A 24,424-nucleotide genomic window follows, 5' to 3' on the forward strand; every position below is an offset into this window, starting at 1 on the left:
CAAAAGAAGTCATTTTTAAATACCAGGTCCCTTGGAAAAAAAAAACATTTTTCTTAAAATGTTAGGTAGGAAGTTAGAAACTGGCCTGTGTGTGAGAGAGGGGCCTGAGGAAAACACAGCACGTGCAGAAGCTCACCTCGGAAGCAGCCCAGGATTTTACGCTCCAAAGTCATGCCCACACCCCAGGAACTTTACAGGTGGTCTCAGCCTCCCCTAAGCAAGGCTCCCTAGGAGAATCCTCCCTCCTTAGCACCACGTGGGTTACCTGGCCTGGTAACACTGAGCAATGCAGCCATCACATCCTTCCCAAGCAGGCGCCCCAGGGGAGGCTCCTCTGCCCTGCGCAGGTGGGCTCCCCAGTCTATAGCACTGAGTAGTGAACTCTTGGGAGGAGTTTCACCTAATTCACACTCAGCAAACCCTTTGTCCAGGAGGAAGAGGTGGAGGGGAAGGAGAAATGGTGGGAAGAACTGGATCCCTTTCACTTATAAGCCCCAGTCTGAATACAGATTGCACGCTCAGCACTCAGCTCTCTGCTGAGGCGCCTGCCTGGCCTGACAGGTGTTTTCACTCCGTTTAGCCAGCAGCCTTGCCTTCCCCAGTCTCACTGGGACTCTCTCTCTTGGATTCTGTCTCATCGTTCTGATGGATGTCCTACTCCAATAAACCTTGCTTACCACTGTTCTCTGTCACATCTGAATTCTTTCTTTCTTTCTTTCTTTCTTTCTTTCTTTCTTTCTTTCTTTCTTTCTTTCTTTCTTTCTTTCTTTCTTTCTTTTTTTTTTTTTTTTGACAGGCAGAGTGGACAGTGAGAGAGAGACAGAGAGAAAGGTCTTCCTTTGCCGTTGGTTCACCCTCCAATGGCTGCCACGGCCGGCGCGCTACAGCCAGCGCACTGCGCTGATCCGAAGCCAGGAGCCAGGTGCTTCTCCTGGTCTCCCATGGGTGCAGGGCCCAAGCACCTGGGCCATCCTCCACTGCACTCCCGGGCCATAGCAGAGAGCTGGCCTGGAAGAGGGGCAACCGGGACAGAATCCAGCACCCTGACCGGGACTAGAACCCAGTTTGCTGGAGCCGCAAGGTGGAGAATTAGCCTAGTGAGCCGCGGCGCCGGCCTGAATTCTTTCTTATGTGAAGACAAGAACCTACCACCCATCTCCGCTAACACAAGCAGCTGCTACAAACTGCTTCTAGAGAAGGCCAAGGTTTGTGGCTGCTCGTGCAAGGCTGCCTCCCAGCGACCTCCTCGAGAGCACGCTACACCTGCTGATACACCTGCTTCCTGTGCAAGCACACTTCCCAGGGATTCTACAGAGCTGAGGCCGGACAAGACCTTCAGTTTTAGGCCAGTTGTTCAAAAGTATTTAAACTGAGGAATTACAACAAAGATACAAATAAGAATCTCTAGGGGGAAAGGATTCGAGCTGTTTTACCTGGATTTATCTCTCGGTAAGTTCCAATTCCATAAGCATCGACCAAGTTCTGAAAGCCGTAAGTGAACTTGTTGGTTTTGTTATAGGTTGGGGGAGTCTGGTTTGTCTGCATCCGGTTCAGAATGGAGGGCACGGTGGAGCCACTGTGTTCCTGGGGACATCAGCACAGATATCAGAATCAGGCTGTCCCACTTCTGGTGCTGGCCACCCAGGTGAGTCTACTTATCAAAATTCATCAAACTGTATACACAAAATACACATATTTATATCTTAAGCTAGTGGGAAAAAACCAGAATTATAGGTTATTTTCTCCATTCTTTGGAGAAACTGGGGTGAGATATAAAATTTACAATGGAAGACTTCAATTAAATGCTTACCAAGAAAAAAATCTAACTCCAAAATGTGTAGCCAGAGCCATGAACCCTCCTCCACATCTGCTTGGTGAATACTATCCTTCTCTCCCCCTCCCAGAGGAAGCAGGCCCCGCTCATCACCCCCAGATCCGCGTAGTGTGGCTGAGAGCCGGCTCACCACCCTGTGAGGTCTGCTCTCCCAAGAGCGAGTCGCGGCACTGCAGTTCTTTCTGCAGTGACAGTATCTGCACTCCTCAGGCACCCCTCTGCCCAGCAACCACTCCTGCCGTCTCCCCTGCCCTCCTGCAGTACCACGGGCCCCCAAGAAACTTCCTTATTTTCTACGCCCTTGCTCTTGGCCGTCTCACTCCCTTCTCCTCTCCCAGTTCTCATTCCTTCAGTTCTGTCCCGTGGCGGTTTCTGCCCAGCACCTCATTATGACTGCAGCTGACCTCCGGCCCTTCCCTAGAAGTCAGGCTCTCTTGCTGAACCCTCTCTCTCCTGGTCACGCTGCTGCTCATTAACTTTCCTAATCTGTTTTCTTCGTGCTTTTCCTGTATCTGGCTAGGAACAAAGTCTACCTACTGATCTTCCCTGAAGAATGTCCCATACACACATTAATTATTTTCTTTCCCCAGAGTCAAGTCCTATCCTGAGGTCCATATCACTCACGGTTCTGTCTCTGATAACCTTCTGATGGGCCCCCACCTACCCATCTCTCCTAGATGCTAGTGGCAGATTATTCTTTTAAAACCACTTTAATCATGTCCTTTCTCTGTTCCCTCCGGGATAAAATCCAAACCCTCTAACCTGCTTGGTGACCTTCACAATCAGGTTCCAATTTATCTGATGCGGGTCCATCGCTTGTTCTTTTAGCTAACCTGCTCTAGTTCCTGTTCTTGCTCAATCATACGCTGTTGCACTGTACTTCCTGCCTTTGTCCACGCTGTTTTCTTCTCATCATTGAGAAGCAACATCTTACCCATTCTTCAAAGTCCTCATCAAATGCCCCCGTCTCTTGAAGCTTTGCCCAGTCACCCCAGTTGGAAAGCTCTACCTCCACTCTCCACGTAGGTGTCACTCTGAGCAAAGCCCCTCGTGGGCGTCTGCACGTCGTCCTTTCCCGGAATCCATAGGAGGCTCGTGGCGTGTTTTCTGACACTCTGTGCCCCTCCAGGCCCATAGAGCAGGGTCTTGGCCAGAGCAGTGGCTCTAACCAACTACTACATACAAGCAAATAAAGGGTGAGCCAGGAAACTGACGCTCAGGTCATGAGCTACCCAGAAGGCTCACGGCCTGTGACCAAATCATTTGCTCTGTCTGAAGGGCAGCTTTCACATGTGCAGAATAAAGCTCAGACCCCAGGCTACGTACAAGCCGGGCTCCGAGGTGAACACACTAAAGAGCTCTGCAAGCAAAAACACCGCCATCCAAGTGACACCGACATGAGAACCTCTCTTCCTGGCCACAGCCGCGCTGCTGGCTTTGGGGACTCACCGTGCCCCTTCTGAGTGCGAACTGGATGGAGTCGAGGTCGGTGACGGGGCACCACACCTCTGCAATCAGGCACTTCTGGGTCACGTCTATGTTGCACAGGTTCAGGGTGTGGTAGATGGCCTTCATCTTCCGCACCTTGATGAACCAGACCCGGATGTTCTTAGCCGCGGCCTGCAGGACCCTCTGGCGGTGATCCTCCGTCTGATTCAGCACCTTTCAGAGGGAAGGAACAAGGGAAGGGTCCTTCCAACACCACTCTTACAGATGCGAACGGGGGAAGGGCCGTTCTTTCCAGAAAGGGTTGCTATGGAACTGGCTTTTCCTACTCTGGAGATTATACATCTATATTTTTAAGTTACAAAATTATAAAAAATATGAGTTCTAGTTATTAACATTCATTTCCATTTAGCTTCACATTGAGCAGAAGTATGAGAAAATGGTTTTAACTTTTTTCCTTATATTCAACCTTAACACCAACCCAAGGCAATCACATGTAGGTCCCTGGCTGTAACTTGAGTCACTAAGCGCTCAGGCCCAGGAGCTGAGGAGTGAGCAAATGCACACGTCAGAGAAGCTGCGCGAGGCCAGCCTCAGGGCGCGGGGGTGCTGTGCCGGGACCACGAGCCGCAAGACGAGACGCTGCGGGAGCAGGGCGCTCAGGATCCAGCAGGACTCTGCACTCCACCTGGCGCGGCCCTGTCAGAGGCAGGTGAGCCTCCCCCCTCCTGCCTGGCTTCTTGCAGGAGAAAGCTCCAGTGTGGATCTCGGGAAACTGGTGCAGGCTGCCCTGAGGAGCCACTGCCAGGACCAGGATGAGAGGAAGAAGCAGGCGTATTTCACATTTGTACTGCCTTGCTCAGAACCAGGTGTTTAGTTTAACAGCTAGAGAGGCTAGATCACTGCTCCCAGTGGGAAAGGATCAGGCAAATAACTCACCACTCACATTCCTACAGAAAATCTATTTCTCTGAAGAGGGGTAAGCTACACACCAACCATGTTAATTAGCCCAAGTCCCATCATGAGAGGTTCTTCAAGTTAGTTCAGAACAAAGCAGCACCTTCCTCTGAGAAACTGTTGGGTGGAATAAGGTTTCAAGAAAACCCACTCGTGACCTGCTGGGAAGCTCTTACGTCACTCGAGGCCGGCTCCTTCCCATCCTGGCTGTCGACCATTCCACAATCACCACTACAACTTCTGGAAGGGATGCTAAATAAGCTCACAATAATATTCTGGGGGCCTGCGCTGTGGTCTAGCGGGTAAAGCCGCGGCCTGCAGTGCTGGCATCCCATATGGGCGCTGGTTTGAGTCCCAGCTGCTCCACTTCCGACCCAGCTCTCTGCTATGGCCTGGGAAAGCAGTAGAAGATGGCCCAAATCCTTGGGCCCCTGTTCTCATGTGGGAAACCAGGAAGAAGCTCCTGGCTTAGGATCGGCACAGCTCTGGCCATTAAGGGCATCTGGGGAGTGAACCAGCAGGTGGAAGACCTCTCTCTCTCTTTGCCTCTGCCTCTCTGTAACTCTGATTTTCAAGTAAACAAATAAAATCTTTTAAAAAAATATTCTCTTTGCTTTTCTACTTCCCTACCCTACTCCTTGGTACTCTATCTCTTCTTAAAGTTTCAGTTCCTACAGCTGGATTTTTTAATTTATTTTTTATTATTTGAGAAGTGGAGAGAGCGAGAGGAGAGAGAGAGAAATGAGCAAGCACCGCAAGGGCAAGAGCGAGTGCGTGCACTGCTGGCCGCTGGCCCACACCAAATGCCCGCAGCAGCCAGAGGGGCCGCGCTGGGAGCCAGGAACCCGACCCAGCCCTTCTGCAAGGGCAGCAGGAACCCAACTACTTGAGCCCTCACTGCTGCCTCCCAGGGTCTGCATCAGCAGGCAGCTGGAGTCAGCAGCCAGTGCCAAGAGCTGAGCTCACATACGCCCACGTAGGATGCAGGCATCCAAACTGGCATCTTAACTACTAGGCCAAATGCCCACCCCAGCCAGATTTGTGAAAAGTCACAATTTAGTCATTTATGTTGACTTCTGCACACACTTAAAAACATCTGCCCGAAAGCCTGGACAGAGGTAAGACAGCCCTGGAATGCACAACGTGCTAACAGCCTGTCTGCCAGCCACCAGCAGCTCCAGAACCCTCTCTCCCCTCTGAGCAGGTAAGCGTACCTGAAACGAGCTGAGCTGAGTGGGGGGTAGAAGGGAAAGATGAGAAAGGGAGACGAAATCTCTAGACAACCTCCAGCCACTGCTGGAAGGAACTCTTTGGGATGAAATCTATTTACAAATGTTTCCAGGGACAGTCATCACATTCTTTTTTTTTTTTTTTTTAAAGATTTATTCAGTTACTTGAAAGGCAGAGTTACAGAAACAGAGAGAGACAGACAGACAGACAGAGACAGGGAGGCAGAGATATAGAGACATCTTCCATCTACTGGTTCACTCCCCAGATGGGTCAGCCTAAAGCCAGGAGCCTTATTCAGGTCTTTCACATGGGTGCAGGGGCCCAAAGACTTGGGCCATCTTCCACTGCTTTCCCAGATGTATTAGCACGAAGCTAGACTGTAAGCAGTTTAGCTGAGACTCGAACCAGTAGCCATATGGGAAGCTGGTACTGCAGGTAGCAGTTTAACCCACTGTGCCACAGTGCTGATCTCCACTTTCATTCTTTTTTAAAAAAAAATTTTTTTTTAATTTATTTGAAAGCCGAGTCAGAGAGACAAGAGAGAGGAGAGACAGATTTTTCTATCCACTGGTTCACTTCCAAAATGGCCAAATGGCTGGAGCTGAGCCATGCCGAAGCCAGGAGCTTCTTCCAAGTCTCACATGTGGGTGCAGGGGCCCAAACATTTGGGACATCCTCTGCTGCCTTTCCAGCTGTATCAGAGGCAGATGGGATGCTGGCACTGCTATACGGTGGCTTAACCCACTGCGCCACAGTGTTGGCGCCACCCCCTCCCCGACCCCCTACATTCATTCTCAAAAAGGGAACAGGGGGCTGGATAGTAGCATAGTTGGCTAAGCTGCTGCCTGTGACACCACATCCCAAATGAGCAACAGTTTGAGTTCCAGCTACTCTACTTCTGATCCAGCTCCCTGCTAATACACCTGGGAAAGCAGCAGATTATGGCCCAAGAGCTTGAGCCCCATGTAGGTCACCCATGTGGAAGGCCCAGATGGAGTTACAAGTTCCTGGTTTTGACCTAGCCCAGTCCTAGCCAGAGAACTCTCTGTCTCTAGCTGTGCCTTTCAAATAAATAAATAAATATTTTAATAAGTAAATAAGTAGGAACAAAGTCTGCTGGCCACCCTCTATACATCAATCATGACTCCTCCCTTGGAACTGTATGACAACCAGGGTGTGTAGTTATATATTTTTAAATAAAGTTTATATGCACAATATATATACTATGGTTTACATATATAGTATACATGTCATAACTATACTAAGAAACTTTACATGTACTCCTTTATTATTTGATTTTTTCCCCTTATCTAATCATTTGTATTATTTAATTATAAAAAACATTTCAGGGGCTGGCATTTTGGTACAGCAGGTTAAACTGACACTGGCAATGCTGGCATCCCGTATGAGCTCCATTTCAAGTCCTGACTGCTGCACTTCTGATCCAGTTCTCTGCTAATGTGCCATATGGCCCAAGTGCTTGGGCCCCTGCACCCACGTGGGAGATCCGGATGGAGTTCTGGCTCCCTGCTTTGGCTTGGGCCAGCCCAGTTAGTTGCGGCCATGGGGGACTGAACCAGTGGGTGGAAGATCTTTCTTTCTCGCCACATAGTGTTCATACATACGTGTATGTGTGTGTGTGTGTTGTGTGTGTGTAACAGCTTTTCAAATAAATAATAAATCTTGTTTTAAAGATTTTTTTTAAAGATTTATTTTTTTTATTTGAAAGTCAGAATTACATTGAGAGAAGAGAGGCAGAGAGAGAGGGAGAGAGAGAGAGAGATAAAGAGGTCTTCCATCTGTTGGTTCACTCCCCAGATGGCCGCAATGGTCGGAGCTGCACCAATCCGAAGCCAGGAGCCAGGAGCTTCCTCCAGGTCTCCCACGTGGGTGCAGGGGCCCAAGAACTTGGGCCATCTTCCACTGCTATCCCAGGCCATAGCAGAGAGCTGGATCGGAAGAGCCAGGACCAGAACCAGCACCCATATGAGATGCCACTGCTTCACGCCAGGGATTTAAACCCACTGGGCCACAGCGCCGGCCCCAAAGATTTATTTTATTTGAAAGGCAGAGTTATAGAGAGAGGGAGAGACAAAAAGGGGAAGCGTCCATCTGCTCGTTTACTCCCTAACTGGCCACAGTGATCAGGGCTGTGCCAGGCTAAAGCCAGGAGCCACAAGCTTCTTCCAGGTCTCCCACATGGGTGCAGAGACCCAAGCCCTTGGGCCATCCTCCACTGCTTTCCCAGGCCATTAGCAGGGAGATGGATCGGAAGTGGAGTGCCCATATGGCATGTTGGCATTGCAGGTGGTAGCTTAACTTGCTATGCCACAGCACCAGCCCCAAAGTAAGTAAATCTTAAGAAAAGAGAAGAACACCACCACAACACTCAGGACTTTGGAGGCACACGGGAATGCGGGGACTGGCTGCTCCAAATGACACTGATTCCAGATGCACAGCTTCCTGCTTGCTGGAGGATGAACAATGCTATTTTTAGCAGCCGCTCCCTGAGAGGTTCTACAGCTCCCAGAGGGACACGCTACCCACAGGCGTTTCTTTTTTTGGTATCCTGGGCTGCTCCAGGTGCCTGATAAGCTGTCTGGGTGTGAAGAAAGGAGAACCGGCTTACACTGCAGTATGTCACAAAAGCAACTTCCCCCCAGCCCTCTGTGTACCATTTGGAGATCATCGATCCTGGTGTTCACTCCGGAAGCCATTTCCTTCCTCTCCTGCGGGGTCTCCGGACAGGGATAGAGCGAGGCTCGAAACCTGGAATGCACAGACCCGGCCTTAGGAACGGCAAACCTACTTCAAACAGTCTGACAGTAATCCCAGTACCCTAGAAGGACCAAGATGGGATCAGATCAGGCTTGGGTATTAACCAACACTATTTATATGCAGCAGTCTGCGGACGGATCAGTAACATTTAAACTATCTTGACATTCTCTGTGGCTATGAAATTCCCTTGAGATTAGAAAAAATGAAAGTCAAAATACACTGTAAATTATCACAGAAAAATGGTATGGGAAAAGTCCTTCCATAAGGCAAAAATTCAAAAACTGGAAGGCCTTGGTGCCGATGGTACCGGAGACTGGGTGTGCACACCGCTGTCCCAGAATAACACAGTGGGTGGAAGCCAAGAGTCCTGGTTACTTTTCCCAGGGAAAGAGAACTATGGTTTCAACAGTACTTTTACAAAATGAACTTAGGCTACTTCTAGTTGTTTTTACAAACCCTAACGTGATTACAGGGTATACTCTCTACAGTGAGACAAACGGACAGAATTCTGTTTCGCTGGCCTGAATCCTAAGGCTCAGCAGCAGGCAGCCAGGCTGCTCTCGAGTGGAGGCACATGTGTCTCTTACCCTTCGCAGATTTTCTTGACTCTGTTTTTCAGCTGATCGCCTTGGAAGAAAATGATAAACACAGACTTGTGCACGTAGTCGCCCTAGGCCCCAGAATCAAAAACCAAGAAGAGTTCAGGCTTTTAAATCCAGAAGAAAACTCAAGTTACTTTCTGGGTGATACAGGAACAAGGGGACTCCTTCAAGGATTCAGCAATCCTGTACTTCAACAACTGCCCTTCGCCACTCCTTAAGCATCACTGGAAGAATCTCTACCTGATAATCTCTAATTTACACAAATCTTTCTGTATTTGTTTTAGACCTGTGCGGGGGCTTGGCAGATAAGCTAAGATGATGTTCTTCTTACCATTACTGAGTCTTAGGTATGAATTCAGCTTTAAACCTTACATTCCCAAACGACAAAACCATAGCAGAGAGGGAAAAGAAGGAAGCCATTCCTACTGGGGACCCAGGACTCAGAGGCATGATGCAAGCACTAGAAGGTGGGGTCAGGAAAAATAAGGCCCGTGGGATGTTAACCAGGGCTGTCTCTGGTGCCTGTATTTTCTCCTATCTGTACAGGGCACTGGCTGATTTTTATAATAAGAATACAAACAAAACTTCAGAAGGATAAAAGACGGGGAGGGAAGGAAGTTAAGCTAGCGGAATCTGACATCCCTCCACTGCCGGGGCTAAGCGAGGGCCCATTCTCTGTGCAGCTGCTCTGCGACAGGCATCAAGGCCCCTTTCCTGCATTTGTTGATAAGAATCTTTCTGTTGCCAAGAGGAAGTCTGCCTGCACGTTCCCAAGAACAACTTGACATCAGGTGTGACAGCAGATGACAGTGTTTTCCATAACCTGATAGCCTCGGTCAGACTGTGTAACCACGCCCCTAGGAAGGGAGCTCACCTCCCTGACAGCCACGCACCCCTTGGCCTGCAGAAGGTAAAAGCCAGAGCTGCAGGACCCACCCTGAGATGTCTCACAGCTCAATCTCTCTTCTTAGGTAGAGCAAAGACTACAAATGTAAGAAATCTACAACATGAACTAGAACAGAAAAACCAACTCCAGGTTTCTAAAGATGGAAAAAACAAAGACAAGTAAAGTGTTTGCAGTACACAATCTTTGCTTTGTAACCCCTGAAATCAGGACTCACCACACTCGTGTAGAAGCATTCAGGTTATAAACTCAAATGCATGCAAAAACAGCATGCTAAGCTGCTCCCACTTGCCAAAGCACTGGTTGGGAGGATTGTCCTATCTCACACAATATCTATTCTTAAACTCAGTTTTGATTCTCCCAATGAAGACCAGAAACAAACCCTTAACAAGTATCAGGATTTTACTAGCTTATAAAAAAATCAGTTTTGAGAACTGGATATTACCAACTTTGAAACCACGTATCTTATTTTAATTTTCATAAAAGGCATATCTTCTTTTAGTCCCAGATCAGTAGTAGAAAATGCACAAAGTAATAGTATAAAATAAGTGGGAGAAACACATTTCCAAGGAAAAGAATAACCACATGGGATGAGCCTGGGGAGTGTTTGCCACATATATGATGTGGGTAAACACGTATCCGGTGTCGGTAAACATGATGGGCACTGAGTTAGAGGAAAGGCAAGGCCAAGTCCCAAGCTCAAAGCGGGGATAAAGGCAAGGGCCCCTCTGCGGAAGGGTCTGACTCGGGAGGCACTCGGCCGTGCTCCTGCTCAGGGCTCCCTCTGCGAGGCCCACTCCACAGGGGGCAACCTCCTCGTCTTACAGTCACAGGGTCCTCCAGGGGGCTCTCGATCTCGGCCTGGCGCAGGAACACGTTGCCCCGGCACACCCGCCACAGCATGCGCTCGAAAGTCGGGATGCGCTCCCGGTTAATCACACCAGCCACGAAGCTGCGGGGAGGAGAGCCAGGTTGGGAACTCTGCCCCATGTTGATGGAGGGTTGATTTTAAGACAAACAGAAGGCGAGCAGAAAGGGGCGAAGACTACACAGATGAGGTGATGGGTTGTTATGTCAAAAGAGCTGCCAAAGCCTTATTCCTGACCTCTCTCCTGGACCCATCAGAAGACTGACAGACAGTTTAGGAGCAGAGTACACAGCCTGAGCAACAGCTCTCAACAGGTTCAGGAGAGAGTGAGCCCCCAGCCCCACTGCTCTTTGAAATAGCAAAGGTGGACATGACCCCCAAAAGTGGGCAGAGGGATGCCATCCTTACCCGAGTCTCAGAGGTGTGCCTCGTCCCATCTCGCTTGGCTCCAAGAGGGATGAGGATTCTTCCAACAGGTCTGGATCCGCCATCTGCTGATGATGCAATTCAGCCTGAATTCACAAATCAATTAATATCTAATGAAAATAGTTAGTGGCATGCAGGGAACGAGGAACCAGGAGACAGGTTCAGAAAATAAAGATGGAAAGGAAAACCAAACCACCAAAAGATAAGACACACCCACAAAAAGAAGACAAGAAGTGGAAGAAAACCAAGAGATACATATGAGGTAAAGAAAGCATAACTGCCCCAGGAAAGCATCTGGGGAAATGGTTTTAGAAATAAGGAACAAAAGCAAAAACAGTAAGTGACGGTGACATGTATAAACCTGTCGCCTGTGGAAGCCATCCTCTCTCCTGAACCACCCACGGGAACCAGGACACACCTTCGCCTGGGATGGGAAGCTCCCTTCTCAGCACAACGGAAGCAGCTCTGCAAATGCTCTAGAGTTTAATTCCCAGGCAGCTGCAAATTAGACTTTTTCCTGTGTGAGAAGTAGAGACAAAGCCCCTTTCTGGGCAAAAAGCAAGGCACAATCCCCAGGACTCAGCATGATCTGAGAAACACACAGGGGCACCTCCAGGGCCTAGGTCTGCCAGGCCTTTAAAGGTTCAGAATATGAGAATCCGCAGCACGGCCACACACAAAATGCCCCCAACAGCGGGACTTAAAGCACAGGAAGCAACGACAGCTGGGCGGGCCTGGGCCTGCGCCGCATCCTGGAGGCAGAGAAGAGCGCCTGACTGGGTCCAGGGAGAGGAAGGGCGCACGGGCTTTGCAGCTGGCGGGTTCCCTAGGACATGCCTGGAGTCCAGTGAAGAAAAGGCAATGGAGCGGAAGCCAAGCTGGAGCCCGGCGGCTGGTCTGATTGGCTGGGCTTAGAATGACTTCCACCGTGACAGTTTATACAGGGCCATTGCGGAGGAGAGGCCTCCACCCTGACCACTCTCTGCCTCGCTCCTCTCCTCCCACGAGAAAGCAGATGCTGCTCTGAGGACGGAGTCCAGTCAACTCCACCACCTGAGCTCCCGCCTTGGACATCCACGGGCTGCCTGTCTGACCGAGAGCTAGAAGCCACAACAACCTTCTCTTTCAAAAGCAAAAAAAAAGTCGACAGAATTGTTCTCTACCATTTTCATGCCAAATTTCAATTTAATTCTATTCCTATCAATCACACTATCATAAAAGTCACTTGGGAACTCACTGGATAAAGCTGCAGGACCCACATGTAAGAGTGCAAATCACTCAGTCCGAAGTGCTAAAGAAGTGAAAGCGATCGTCTTGGGAAGTGAGGATGAACACTGACAAAAGGAAAAGGGGGCAGGGGTGGCAGCGATGGACACCCCAAGGGCAGAGAAATACTGTACGAGATGTGAAAAACTTAGGGGTGGCATAGTGGGGAGGCTGGTTCCTGCCTGCGCCACACAAAAGTTTAGGGGCTTCTTTCTGTTCCTACTGGAAATCCCATCAGCTGACCGAGCAGTTTTTCTGAGGATCCAGATGGCTACAGCATTTCAACATGTTTGCACTTCGACAAAAACCAGCTAAACGGGCTGCCCCCCCACCCCCACCCCACCGCCTGCCTCGGGCACAACACCTACTTCACACCCTAAACATCTGACTCAGTGCAAACACAGGTGCTCTAATGGGGACAACTGGGGGAACAGCAAACAGCGCTCAGCAAGCACACCACTCCAAAAATGGATCGAGGGCTCTCTGAGAAGAAAAAACAGAAATGAAATGGAACAGAAGCTTCCATAACATTCTAACTGCCAATTTCCCTACTTCAGACTTGAGAATCTCGAGTCTTAGAGAAGTTACGAGTTTTTAAGGACTTGTGTCCAACAGGAAGCTAGGATGGCAGAGCCACTAATGGAGGGGTTGAAGGCAGCGCCTGCTGCCCGGTTGCTGAGTCTCGGTATCTCCTCTCAGAGACTGAATTCTCTAACGGCAACCCAGCACTGGCCGCACTCCTCCGAATCACCTGCTGCGCCTCCGGCCCCTGCCTTGTTCAGACACTGCCCCCAGGCCCTGCGGAAAGGAAGCAGCCTCACCGAGTCCTGCCTCACCGCCTCTGAGTCCAGGCAGCACACCCAGTCAAGCTGGACCCCTTACCAAGAGCAAACGCTTTCACCTTCCATCTACTGCGAGAAAGAAATTGCTCACCCAAGCCCCAACGAAGATGGCAGATGGGAAAGAAAAACAAAGAAAGCAGATGGATGGAAAACTCAGAAGGAAAGGAAGGCGGGGAGCTGCATGCCATTAACCATTACTTTTCCAGTCTTCTTTACGCTCTCATATGTTATGGTGCTTATGGTAAAAGATGCAGAGAAATCTCTCCAGCTCTTACAGCTCTTCATAAGCAAGAAGACTGAGAAAAGGATAATCATTAACATGTCAATTTAAATGCTCTGCATAATTGGCTACGCAGGACTCTGCAATCATCTGACATCACAAGAGTATTCAATATCTGTTTACTTTTCCCCTTCCATACACCCTGCCAATCACAACCCCTATGCCTACACATGGAAAGAATCATTTTCAGAATTAGCCATTTCCTGCTGATTCGTTATTCTGAATTATTGATTATATTCACCAAACTAGAAGAAAGAAGATAAGTTTAAAATTGGTAGTGTTTTAGGCCATTTGCAAACATTACAACTTCAGACATGGAAAAAAAATTACATGAAAACCCCCGAGTTTCAGATATTTGAGCATCTCCGGTTTCCCCATATTCCGTGCACACACACAGGCAGGTGCAATCACCTCCAGTCATGGCAGCGACACCAGAGACAGCTGTTCTGCAGCAGCAGGGCCAGGTGCATGCATGGCTCCCTGGCTGAGTCCCGGGTCAGTACAAGGGCGGGCAAGGGGCTGCCAGGGCACGTGGAGAGAAAAAGCGGAGTGGCTCTCACCAGCGCGCTTCCCGCAGGGCTCTGACCGTGCCAGGAAGACAAAGGCAGCTCTCACAGCCCAGGGTCTGTGCTCAGAGCACCCACACTTCCAGAGATCAGAAAAAAAAAAATTGCTTCACAAAAAAATGAGGAGAAAAACAGTCCACCACGGATGGGGCATAAAACTCAGAGACTCAGACTCTGCCTCTGAAGACCCATTCATCTCAAAATAAAATGCCTACACCCATAACCTACAACTTTAAAATTGTGTATCATCTTTCCAAGTGGTTCCTCTTATTTTATTTTTACTTTATTTAATTTAAAAATCATAGTTTAAAGAGCTCTTTCACTGAAGAGAGTCCACTTGTCAGTCTTCATTTAGAATTTCTCCAAAAATGAACAAGAGTACGAGGCTCACCCAAATCCTCCAACTGGGAGGTCACAAAAGATTCATTCATATTTTCACAGTAAGATCTCCACAGGGAACCAAAGGGTTTTTTCTTTTTTAAGATATATTTATTTAGTTGAAAGGAGGAGCTACAGAGAGGCAGAGGCAGAGGCAGAGGTATAGAGAGATTCCATCTGCTGGTTCACTCCCCAGATGGTCACAATGGTCAAAGCTGAGCCAATCTGAAGCCAGGAGCCAGGAGCTTCTTCTGGGTCTCCCACACGGATGCAGGGGTCCAAGGACCTGGGCCATCTTGTACTGCTTTCCCAGGCCATAGCAGAGCTGGACTGAAAGTGGAGCAGCAGGGACTTGAACCAGTGCCCATATGGGATGCCGGCACTGCAGGTGGCAGCTTTACCCACTATAGCACAGCGCCGGCCCCTAAAGGGCTTTTAAAATACAGATATGGGGAACTGGCACTATGGCATAGTGGATAGAGTTGGCACTTGCAGTGCACCACATATGGGTACCAGTTCAACTCCCTGCTGCTCCACTTCTGATCCAGCTCTCTGCTGTGGCCTGGGAAAGCAGCAGAGGATGGTCCACGTCGTTGGGCCTCTGAACCCACGAGGGAGACCCAGAAGAAACTCCTGGCTCCTGGCTTTGGATCAGCATAGCTTTGGCCGTTGTGGCCATCTGCAGAATGGGCCGGTGGATGGAGGACCCCTCTCTCTCCCTCTCTCTCTCTTTCTCTGCCTCTGCATCTCTGTAATATATATATATACACATAAAATATATATGTATGTATGCATATATATGTGTGTGTGTGTATATATATATATATATGTTGAAAGAAGCTTCAAATGATGCCAAAAGTAGCTGAACTTTGAGCAAGAGGCTGGGTTTACATTAGATCTGCAGGCAGCAGCTTGGGCACATTTAGAAAACCAACATCTGGGGCCAGTGGTACGGGACTGTGGGTAAAACTGCCACCTGTGGCCCTGGCATCCCATATGGGCGCTGGTTTGTGTCTTGGCTGCTCCACTTCCAATCCAGCTCTCCTCTTTCGGCCTGGGAAAGCGGCAGAAGATGGCCCAAGTGTTTCAGCCCCTGACACCCATGTGGGAGACTAAAATGAAACTCTGGGCTCCTGGCTCCGGCCTGGCCCAGCCCTGACCATTGCAGCCATCCATGGAGTGAACCAGTGGATGAAAGATCTCGCCTCTCTCTCTTCCTGTAACTCTGCTTTTCAAATAAATAAATAAATCTTTCAAAAAAAAAAAAAAAGAACAAGAAGAAAGAAAGAAAGAAAATGCACAAATGCACATCTGTGAGCGTGCAGAGGCACCGTGCTCAGGGACGTGTGCCATGTGACTGAACGACACAGTCCTGGATGCACAGATCACATCTCAGCCAGCCTGTGCCTCACAGAGAGCAAGTGTCATTCTACGAGGGACTCAATGAGCAAAAATACAGTGACATTCAGGCAGTGAGCACACTGGAACTGCAAGTTATCTGTTCATTAAAACACACGGCATACACAGCCATGCCTGTGGCAAAAGACCTGAAACACTTGAAGAGTCGATCACACTGTCCCACGACCCCAGTGCGGGGAGCCTCCGGGACTGGTGAAGGAAGTTAGCACCAGTCTCAAAGTTCCCCCCGCAATGAGCAAGCTGAGTGTGCACAGCAAATCTCTGACGTATGACAAAATTCTGATCCTTGGGTTGACCCGGTGATTAAGTTCACAGGAGCACCAGCTGATCGGTTTAATTAGCATGGCATTTCCAAGCCAAATCCCTACCTCCTGCGGAATGTGTCACAGCGCCAGCAGACTCTCCCTCACCTACTGCTTTTCTCACTAGCACTCCTCAGAATCCCCTTGTTCAGACTGCTGGGTGAGACACCAAGGGTGTCTGATTCGGCAGGTGCATTTCTAGCAAGGGCCTGAGTGAGGCTTCAGCTGCTGGGTGGAGAAGCCTTCCTCCAGCCTAGAGAACCATGGAGAACTGGGCTCTTCTCAAGACAGAAATTAAAACTGAGAACACATCAGATGCTAAGTAAATGGGCCTTCTGTATTTAAAAGTTCTGCCAAGTTTGTTGCTGAGTAAAGGAAATAAAGAACTTTCTGAGAAGACTAGACAGTGACTAGAACAATCTCTCACATGTAAAAATCACTAATCTGTGGGCAGACATCTGACAAAAACAGAGTGGCCTAAAAATATTGCTTTTAGGCCAATGGAAAAGCAATACCCAGGGTACAAGCTAAGACTCCTTCTGGGGTTTAACTAGAAGGAAGCCTTCTGCAAGCTTGCTGTCAAACCCTTTCCAAGGGGTCACCCCAGCAAGCTGTCACTGGGCAATTTAAGCCACCTGCATTTTTGACTCAGGAGCTTAGTAACATTTATCCTTAAAAGGTAGTGCAGTTGTTTTTATGTGAAAATCCAAAAGTCCAGGGCCGGCGCTGTGGTACAGCAGGTTAAAGCCCTGGTCTGAAGCACCAGCATCCCATATGGGGGCTGGTTCTAGTCCTAGCTGCTCCTCTTTTGATCCAGCTCTCTGCTGTGGCCTGGAATAGCAGTAGAAGACAGCGCAAGTCCTTGGGCCATTGCACCTGCGTGGGAGACCTGGAAGAACCTCCTGGCTCCTGGCTTCGGCGCAGCTCCGGCTGTTGCGGCCATCTGGGGAGTGAACCAGCAGATGGAAGACCTCTCTCTCTGCCTCTACCTCTCTCTGTAACTCTTTCAAATAAAAAAAAAAAATCCAAAAATCCTATCAATAGTTCCATATGACAATGAGAACTTCTGGAAAACTCTGTGTGACATGTGCTATCCAAAGTTCTGGAAAATGTGCCCAAGGGTTGATAAACACAGAGAATAACATAAAAATAAAAATTTGATGACAAAAGGTCTGGAGATTAAACTTTTGTTAGGATTTTGTGAATAACCAAACGTTTGTTACTTCAGCTTTAACCATAAGCATATACTTACCTTATAACACAGAAGGGTGAGTATAATGGAAATATTTTCGCTATATTTATACAAGAACTTTAGGGTTTCTTTCCCCATCTTGAGATGAAAACTTGCAGAAAACATGAAAATGTACAAAACCATGGGCTGGCTATGTACTGCATGAAAAATGGAACATAATCTGAAAATTCTTCAACTAAAACAGGGTGCAAAAATGGTACTGCTTCCAAAGTAGCAAATTAAAATTAATTACTGGAATAAAAATATGGCCCACTTGTGCGGGAGCAATATCTATCAACTACTCAAATACCAAAAGAAACAATAGTCTGACCTCATCAAAAAACTGCTGGGTTTTTCGAAGTATAAATTTTAATTCAGTCAATTCCAGGAAGTTTCTCTTCAGAGCTTCCTGGTTTGTGTTGATTTCTTTCAGTTCATTTTCAATCTTCTCAAAATTGGCCTAGAGGAAGAAAGGAAATCGATGAGTTCAAACTAAGCACAATATGCCTGCTCCAAGAGATGTAAACTGAACCCCTCCCACTGCACTGTTACCTTACTGACAGTTCAAAGATGCTACACTACCCAGCAAAGGCTGTGCTTCTGACAGTAATTTTTTGCATGAAAACTTCTTACTAAAAGAGTCTTGCTTCGGGGCTGGAGCTGTGGCATAGTAGGCTAAGCCTCTGCCAGCAGTGCTGCATCCCATAAGGGCACCAGTTCAAGTCCCAGCTGCTCCTTCTCTGATCCAGGTCTTTGCCCATGGCCTGGGAAAGCAGTGGAAGACGGATCAAGTCCTTTTGCCCCTGTACCCGCATGGGAGACCTAGAGGAAGCTCTTGGCTCCTGGCTTCGGATTGGCCCAGTTCCAGCTGTTGGAGCCATTTGGGGAGTGAACCAGCAGAGACAAGACCCCTCTGTCTCTCCCTCTGTCTACAGCTCTACCTCTCAAATAAATAAATAAAATCTTTGAAAAAAAAAAAAAACAGTATTGCTTCATCTGTAGATTCTTCTGTGAATGTGGTAAACTTCTAAGGAGATTTCAAATGGGTAAAATAATGACCAAAAAACCCACTGGCTATTCATTTGTCTGTGAGATTAGTCACTACTAGATAGACATTTATCCAGTAAGTTTCAATAAATCAATATGATACTCTCTGAGATACTGTTTGACATAAAAAAGAGAACTCACTTCAATCCCCCTATGAAAACCTGGAATTAACTGACAAAGCTGGCAGTGCAGCGAGAATCCCTCTACCTTCCACCCACTCAGCTAAGGAACGTCTGCCTTCCCAGAAGCCCCATTACCTCCAGGTCAATCATGTCCCTGGGGAAGGGCACCTCAGGGTTCTCTCCAGTGTCCAGGATCGGGATGTTAGCTTTCCTTATTTCTTTCTCAACAAATCCTGAAAGGACAGAAGCAGAGCATTCATGGCAGTTCTCTGTGCCTCACAGTGCGAGTCTAGGACAGAACTTTCAGATAAAAGCAGCACCTTGCCCCTCCCCCACGCCGCCCCTCCCCCACACTGCCCCTTCTCCTGCCTCACACTTTCTAAAGCCACAGTGGCCACCTCAGCTGCCTTCCTTCCCTCTTCTGCTCCAGCTCTCCACCCTCTGCAGCTGCCACCCCAAACCACGACGGCGCTAGTTCCGGATACCGTCGGCGAAGCAGAGCTACCAAAGAGTGCAGTTCAACAGGATATTTAAAATGAAAGAGAGACTCATGGAACAAGGATTCCAAATACCAGAAAAGGGAAAAGCACGTGGCCTAGCAGTTAAGACTCTAGTTGGAACACCAGCGTCCGTATCATGGTGCCTGGGTTTGAGTCTCAGCTGTACTCCCGATTCCACATTCCTGTTACTGTGCATTCTCAGAGGCTGCTGGCTCAGGTGGCTGGGTCCCTGCTGCCCATGTGCGAGAGCCACATTAAGTTCCTGGCTTCCCGTTTTGGCCATTGCAGGCATTTGAAGAGGGACCAACAGATGGGAGGTAGCTCGTTCTATTTTAAAAATATAACAAAACATCAGGGAGCAGGGAGCAGGGTTGTGGCACAGCAGGTTAAGCCACCACCTGTGATACCTGGATTCCATATGAGCGCCAGCTTGAGTCTTGGCTGCTGGCTGCTCTGCTTCCAATCTAGCTCCCTGCTAATGTGCTTGGGAAGGCAGCAAAAAAGGGTACAAGGGCCTGGGCCCCTGCCACCCAAGTGAGAGACCTGGATGGAGTTCCAGCCTCCTGGCTTCAATGTGGCCCAGTCCTGACTATTGTGACCATTTGGAGAGTGAGCCAGTGGATGGAAAGATCTCTATCTCTCCCTGTGTCTCTATAACTCTTTCAAGTAAAAACAAACAAATCTTGAACACACTCACACTGAGAATGCCAAAGAGAAATGTGTTTCAGGTGGGGGCCAAATTCACTATGAGCTAACTGGAAGCTGGCTTAGCAGAGTGGCAAGGTCAGGAGTGTGGGAGCCAGACAAAATAGCCAGCTTCAAACTCTGATTCCATCACGACTGTTCAACCTCCTGGGCATCACTGAACCTCTGGGATATTCAGTTTCCACAATTAATAAATGATAGCACCCGCATTCTTCAGGGAATGCTCAGGTCTACAAGCAACTGACCCGGCCTTAATGAACGGCAGTTTCCTCCCTCATAAAAGCTCAAGTAAAAGATAGCTCTGGGGGAGCCAGTGTCCTGGTGCACTAAATTAGGTTGCCACCTATGATGCCAGCATCGCATTAGGGTGCCAGTTCAAGTCCTGGCCACTCCACTTCTTCTTCTTCTTCTTTTTTTAAAAGATTTATTCACTTGCTTGAAAGGCAGAGCTACAGAGAGGCAGAGGCAGAGAGAAAGAGAGGTCTTTCATCTGCTGGTTCACTCCCCAGATGGCCGCAGTGGTCAGAGCTGCGCTGATCCGAAGCCAGGAGCCAGGAACCAGGAGCCTCTTCTGGGTCTCCAACACAAGTGAAGGGGCCCAAGGATTTGGGTCATCTTCTACTGCTTTCCCAGGCCAAAGCATAGAGCTGGATCAGATGTGGAAAAAGCAGCCAGGACTCGAGCCGGCACCCACATGGAATGCCAGCATCGCAGGAGGCGGCCTTACCCACTACGTCACAGCACCAGCCCTGTTCAATTTCTGATTCAACTCCCTGTTGGTAGCTTGGGAAAAACAGTAGAGGATGGCCCAAGTGTTGGGTCCCTGCTACCCACATGGGAGACCTGGAAGAAGCTCCTGGCTCCTGGCTTCAGCCTGGCCCAGCCTTGGCTGTTGCAGCCATCTGGGGGATAAACTAGAAGATGGAAGACCTCTTTGTTTCTCCCTCCCTCTGCAACTTTGACTTCCAAAATAAATACATGATGTTAACAAAAAAAATAAAAATAAAAAACAAACCAGATAGCTCTCAGGGCCAGCACTGCAGGGTAGCAGGTAAAGTTGCTCCCTGCAATGCCAGCATCCTATATGGGCAGCAATTCATGTCCTGGCTGCTCCACTTCTGATCCAGTTCCCTGCTAATGGCCTTGGAAAAGCAGCAGAAGATAGCTCAGGTGTTTGGGGCTCTGCCACCCATGTGCAAGACCTGGATGAAGCTCCTGGCTTCTGCCTGACCCAATGCTGGCCACTGCAGCCATTTGGGGAGTGAACCAGTGGATGGAAGCTCTCTCTGTATCCACCCCTCTCTCTGCAGCTTTCAAAATAAATAAAATAAATCTTAAAAAAAAATTAAAAAAAAAAAAAAAAAGAGAAGAAAGAAACAATTGGGCCAGCACTGTGGCATAATAGGTTGGGCCACCACCTGCAGTGCCAGCATCCCAAACTGGTGCTGGTTCCAGTCCCAGCTGCTCCACTTTTGATCCAGCTCCCTGCTAATGCACCTAGGAAAGCAGCAGAGGATGGCCCAAGTCCTTGAGCCCCTGCACTCATGTGGGAGACATGGAAGAAGCTCCTGGCTCCTGGCTTCAGCCTGGCCCAGCCCTGGCCATTGCAGCCATGTGAGGAATGAACCAGTGGATAGAAGATACCTACCTAGCCCCCCCGTCCCCCTTCCTCTCCTTCTCCACCTACTTCTCCCCCTCTCTGTAACTCTGCCTTTCAAATAGAATCACTGCTGACAACTACAGCTGACAGTGCTCTGGTCCGACCTCTTAGAATTCTGCAGTACAGTTAAATCCCATGGAAACACATCACAGTGTCTTCAGCCTGTTGTTTCAAACAAAGTTTCTATCAAGTGCACTGCCCGGCCCAAACACCACAGCGCATATCTGCTTACAAGAATTTCTTCTTAATATCACAATCACAAGATGGTCCCTCTTTTCATCTTCTTTTTCGTCTTCTCTTCCTTTACTAAGAGGTCTGATCTCTCTAAGACAAGTCATTCACTACGGGAACACCACACGATAATAAAATGCACGTACGAAGCTTCCGGTCCATTTCTTCACATCTTCTCACTTCATTCACAAATTTCCGCTGGAAAACATTCACATCTGGGTTTAACTGAAAAACAAAAAACACAATACCAAACATCCAAATGCTGACTCTGATTCCTCTATTTGCTACGCACGTCCTGCAGAGTGAAATTTAATTTTGAGTCAATGGAAGGTGCAACACTAGTGAAAACCATCTCCTGAGCCAGATCAAGTGCCTTGTGGCCAGTCACGCCAGCAAGGACGCGCGCCTCCTCCCTCAACACTACAACACAGGACTGGAAAGAAGGCTGCGGGGCCCGGCACAGAGCCCCGCCAGGCGGAACACCCAGAACGTGGGAAATGGGCGTCACAGCAGCTCTGTGTGTTCACAAGAACCTCTTGTTCTTCCTGGGCAGACAGACAGAAGGCAAACTTCCCTCGTCCTTCTGCCCCAGCAGGGGCTTTACTCTGTCAGTGCCAGGCTGGGTTTTCACTCATATCCCACAGGTGCCTTTCAGAGCACTGTGACAGACAACCTGGGATATACAAACAAAAATAGAGCAAGTTTCTACTTCTTAAGAAGCTTGCACTGTGACAGAGAAGAAAGACGAACAGAGTGGCCTTTGGGCAATGAGCCAGCAGATAAGAGATCTCTCTCTCTATTCAAATAAAACAGTAAATAAATAATTTAAGAAGTTGAACTCACACAAGTAGAGATCAGAATGATGGTTACCAGAGACCAGGCTAGGGCAGCGGGGAGATGCTGAGGGATTTGAAGTTGCTGGCCAAAGGGTACAAAGTTGCAGACAGGAATAAGTGTTGAGTTTTACTGCCTAGCAGAGTGACTGCAGTCAATAATATATCCTATTATTTCCCAACAACTACAAGAATACATTTCAAATGTCTTATCACACAAAATGATACAAGGAGGTGGATCTGTTAATTGGTTCAATCATTATATATTATGTTTATGTTTCAAAATATCACACTAGACTCCATAAACCTATACAATTATGATTTGTCAATTAAAATAATACTTTCTAACAAACAAGAAAAATCACAAGTATTGGGAAAGATGTAAAGAAATCAGAACTCCACTACATGCTGGCAGGAATGCAACATGGTCCGGTGGTCCCTCAGAAAGTCATGTGACTCAGCAATTCCACCCCTGGGGATGTTCCCCAAAGAACTGAACACAGTCACCCAAATGGCAGAAACCACCCGAATGTCAGTCAACAGAAGACTGTCCACACAACAGAACAGTCTCCCCCCACAGAGGGCTGAAGCACCAACACAGGTTACAACATGGAAGAACCTTGAAAATAATCTGCTGAATGAAAGAAGGCAGATACAAAGGCCACATACTGTATCCTATTTACATGGGGTGTCCAGAACAGGCAGATCTGTAGAGGCGACGGGAGACTAGTGATTGCCAGAGCCTACAGGAAAGGGAGAAGGGAGTGACTGCTAATGGGTGCAAGGCCTCACATTGGGGTGATGAAACGTTCTAGAATCAGAGAGCAGAAACAGTTGTACAACCTTGTGAATATACTAAAAATTGCTGAATGTGGACTTTTGGTATATGAATTATATCTCAATGGGGTGGGGCACAGCAGTGGAATCAAACAGCCCCAAATAGAAAGCTGTGTGTCCTTGGGACAGTTGTTGTCATGCATATCCCAGCTTCCTGATCCATATGATGGACACGGCAGCTTCCACTACTGAAAAGCAGGTTCTCCTCGTCAGGGTGGATGTGAGGAAAGCCTGTAACAATTACAATGGGAAATACCCAGCACAGCCTCTAGGGAAGAAACGCAGGCTGTCATAATTTTCAGTGCTGGGTGACAAGGGAAGAGAGTACATGAAAGACAAGAATGGATACGGGGCACGTCAGCCACCCAAGCTGAAGGCAGAAACACAACTCTCCTAATTGTCACTCCAGAACTCAGGGTGGTGCTTCTTGCAGAGAGGAGGGCTAACTACACTAAACTAAAATCAAGGAAGTTAATTTGTTACAAGTTTTCCTGCTTTAAAAAGACACTGATACATGTTACAACATGAATGAAGCTTGAAGGCGCCAGGCTGCCTGAAAGAAGGCAGTCAGCAAAGACTACAGAGACCATGATTCCATGCACAGGAACTGTCCAGAAGAGGTAACGCCAGACACACAGCACAGTGCTTCCTAGGAGGTGGGGGTACACAGGGAATGAGGCCGTGGGAGGAAATGACTGGTAATGGGCACAAAGTTTCAAAAAGTTCTGAAATTGGTTGTGGTGATGGCTGCATCTGTGAGTAGCTAAAATATACTGAAGTGGGGCCCATGATGTGGCGTAGAGGTGAAGTCTCCGCCTTTGACACAGGCATCCCTTGTGGGCACTGGTTTGAGCCTTGGCTGCTCCACTTCCTATCCAGCTGCTTGCTAACGGCCTGGGAAAGCAGCAGAAGATGGCCCAAACTTGGGCCCGTGCTACCCAGGTGGGAGACCTGGATGAAGCTCCTGGCTTCAGCCTGGCCCAGTGCTGGCAATTGCAGCCAGCCAATGGGGAGTGAACCAGTGGATGAAAGCTCTCTCTGTCTCTACCTGTCTCTAACTCTTTCAAAAAAGATAAATAAATCTTTAAAAAAAAAGAATAAAAATAAATGTTTAGAAAAAGAAACTGAAAAGAACCTGCAAAATCTAGTAAGAAGAATTT

At 48.3% G+C, this 24,424-nt stretch overlaps 1 protein-coding gene across 10 annotated transcripts in view; it reads right to left on the reverse strand.

The window, feature by feature from the left end:
- The window catches only part of ATP6V0A1 (ATPase H+ transporting V0 subunit a1), a 55,249-nt gene that overhangs the window by 20,411 nt on the left and 10,414 nt on the right, over positions 1-24,424 (reverse strand). For 4 of the 10 annotated variants that reach the window (XM_051824976.3, XM_002719398.6, XM_002719397.6 and 1 more), the window contains exons 3-11: positions 21,741-21,819; positions 18,634-18,731; positions 17,661-17,789; positions 11,028-11,110; positions 10,577-10,703; positions 8,833-8,915; positions 8,143-8,236; positions 3,284-3,496; positions 1,434-1,584 (exon numbers count right to left, since the gene is read on the reverse strand). In XM_051824976.3, the coding sequence (XP_051680936.1) occupies positions 1,434-1,584; positions 3,284-3,496; positions 8,143-8,236; positions 8,833-8,915; positions 10,577-10,703; positions 11,028-11,110; positions 17,661-17,789; positions 18,634-18,731; positions 21,741-21,819 (1,057 nt within the window). Of the gene's footprint in view, positions 1-1,433; positions 1,585-3,283; positions 3,497-8,142; positions 8,237-8,832; positions 8,916-10,576; positions 10,704-11,027; positions 11,132-11,463; positions 11,874-17,660; positions 17,790-18,633; positions 18,732-21,740; positions 21,820-24,424 lie in introns of those variants that run through there. The other 6 variants (XM_051824975.3, XM_002719399.6, XM_008271507.5 and 3 more) reach the window with 3 other exon arrangements.

The sequence above is a fragment of the Oryctolagus cuniculus genome, chromosome 17 (genome assembly GCF_051225735.1).
Source record: "Oryctolagus cuniculus isolate XC-2025 breed Fujian yellow rabbit chromosome 17, ASM5122573v1, whole genome shotgun sequence".
NCBI lineage: Eukaryota > Metazoa > Chordata > Mammalia > Lagomorpha > Leporidae > Oryctolagus > Oryctolagus cuniculus.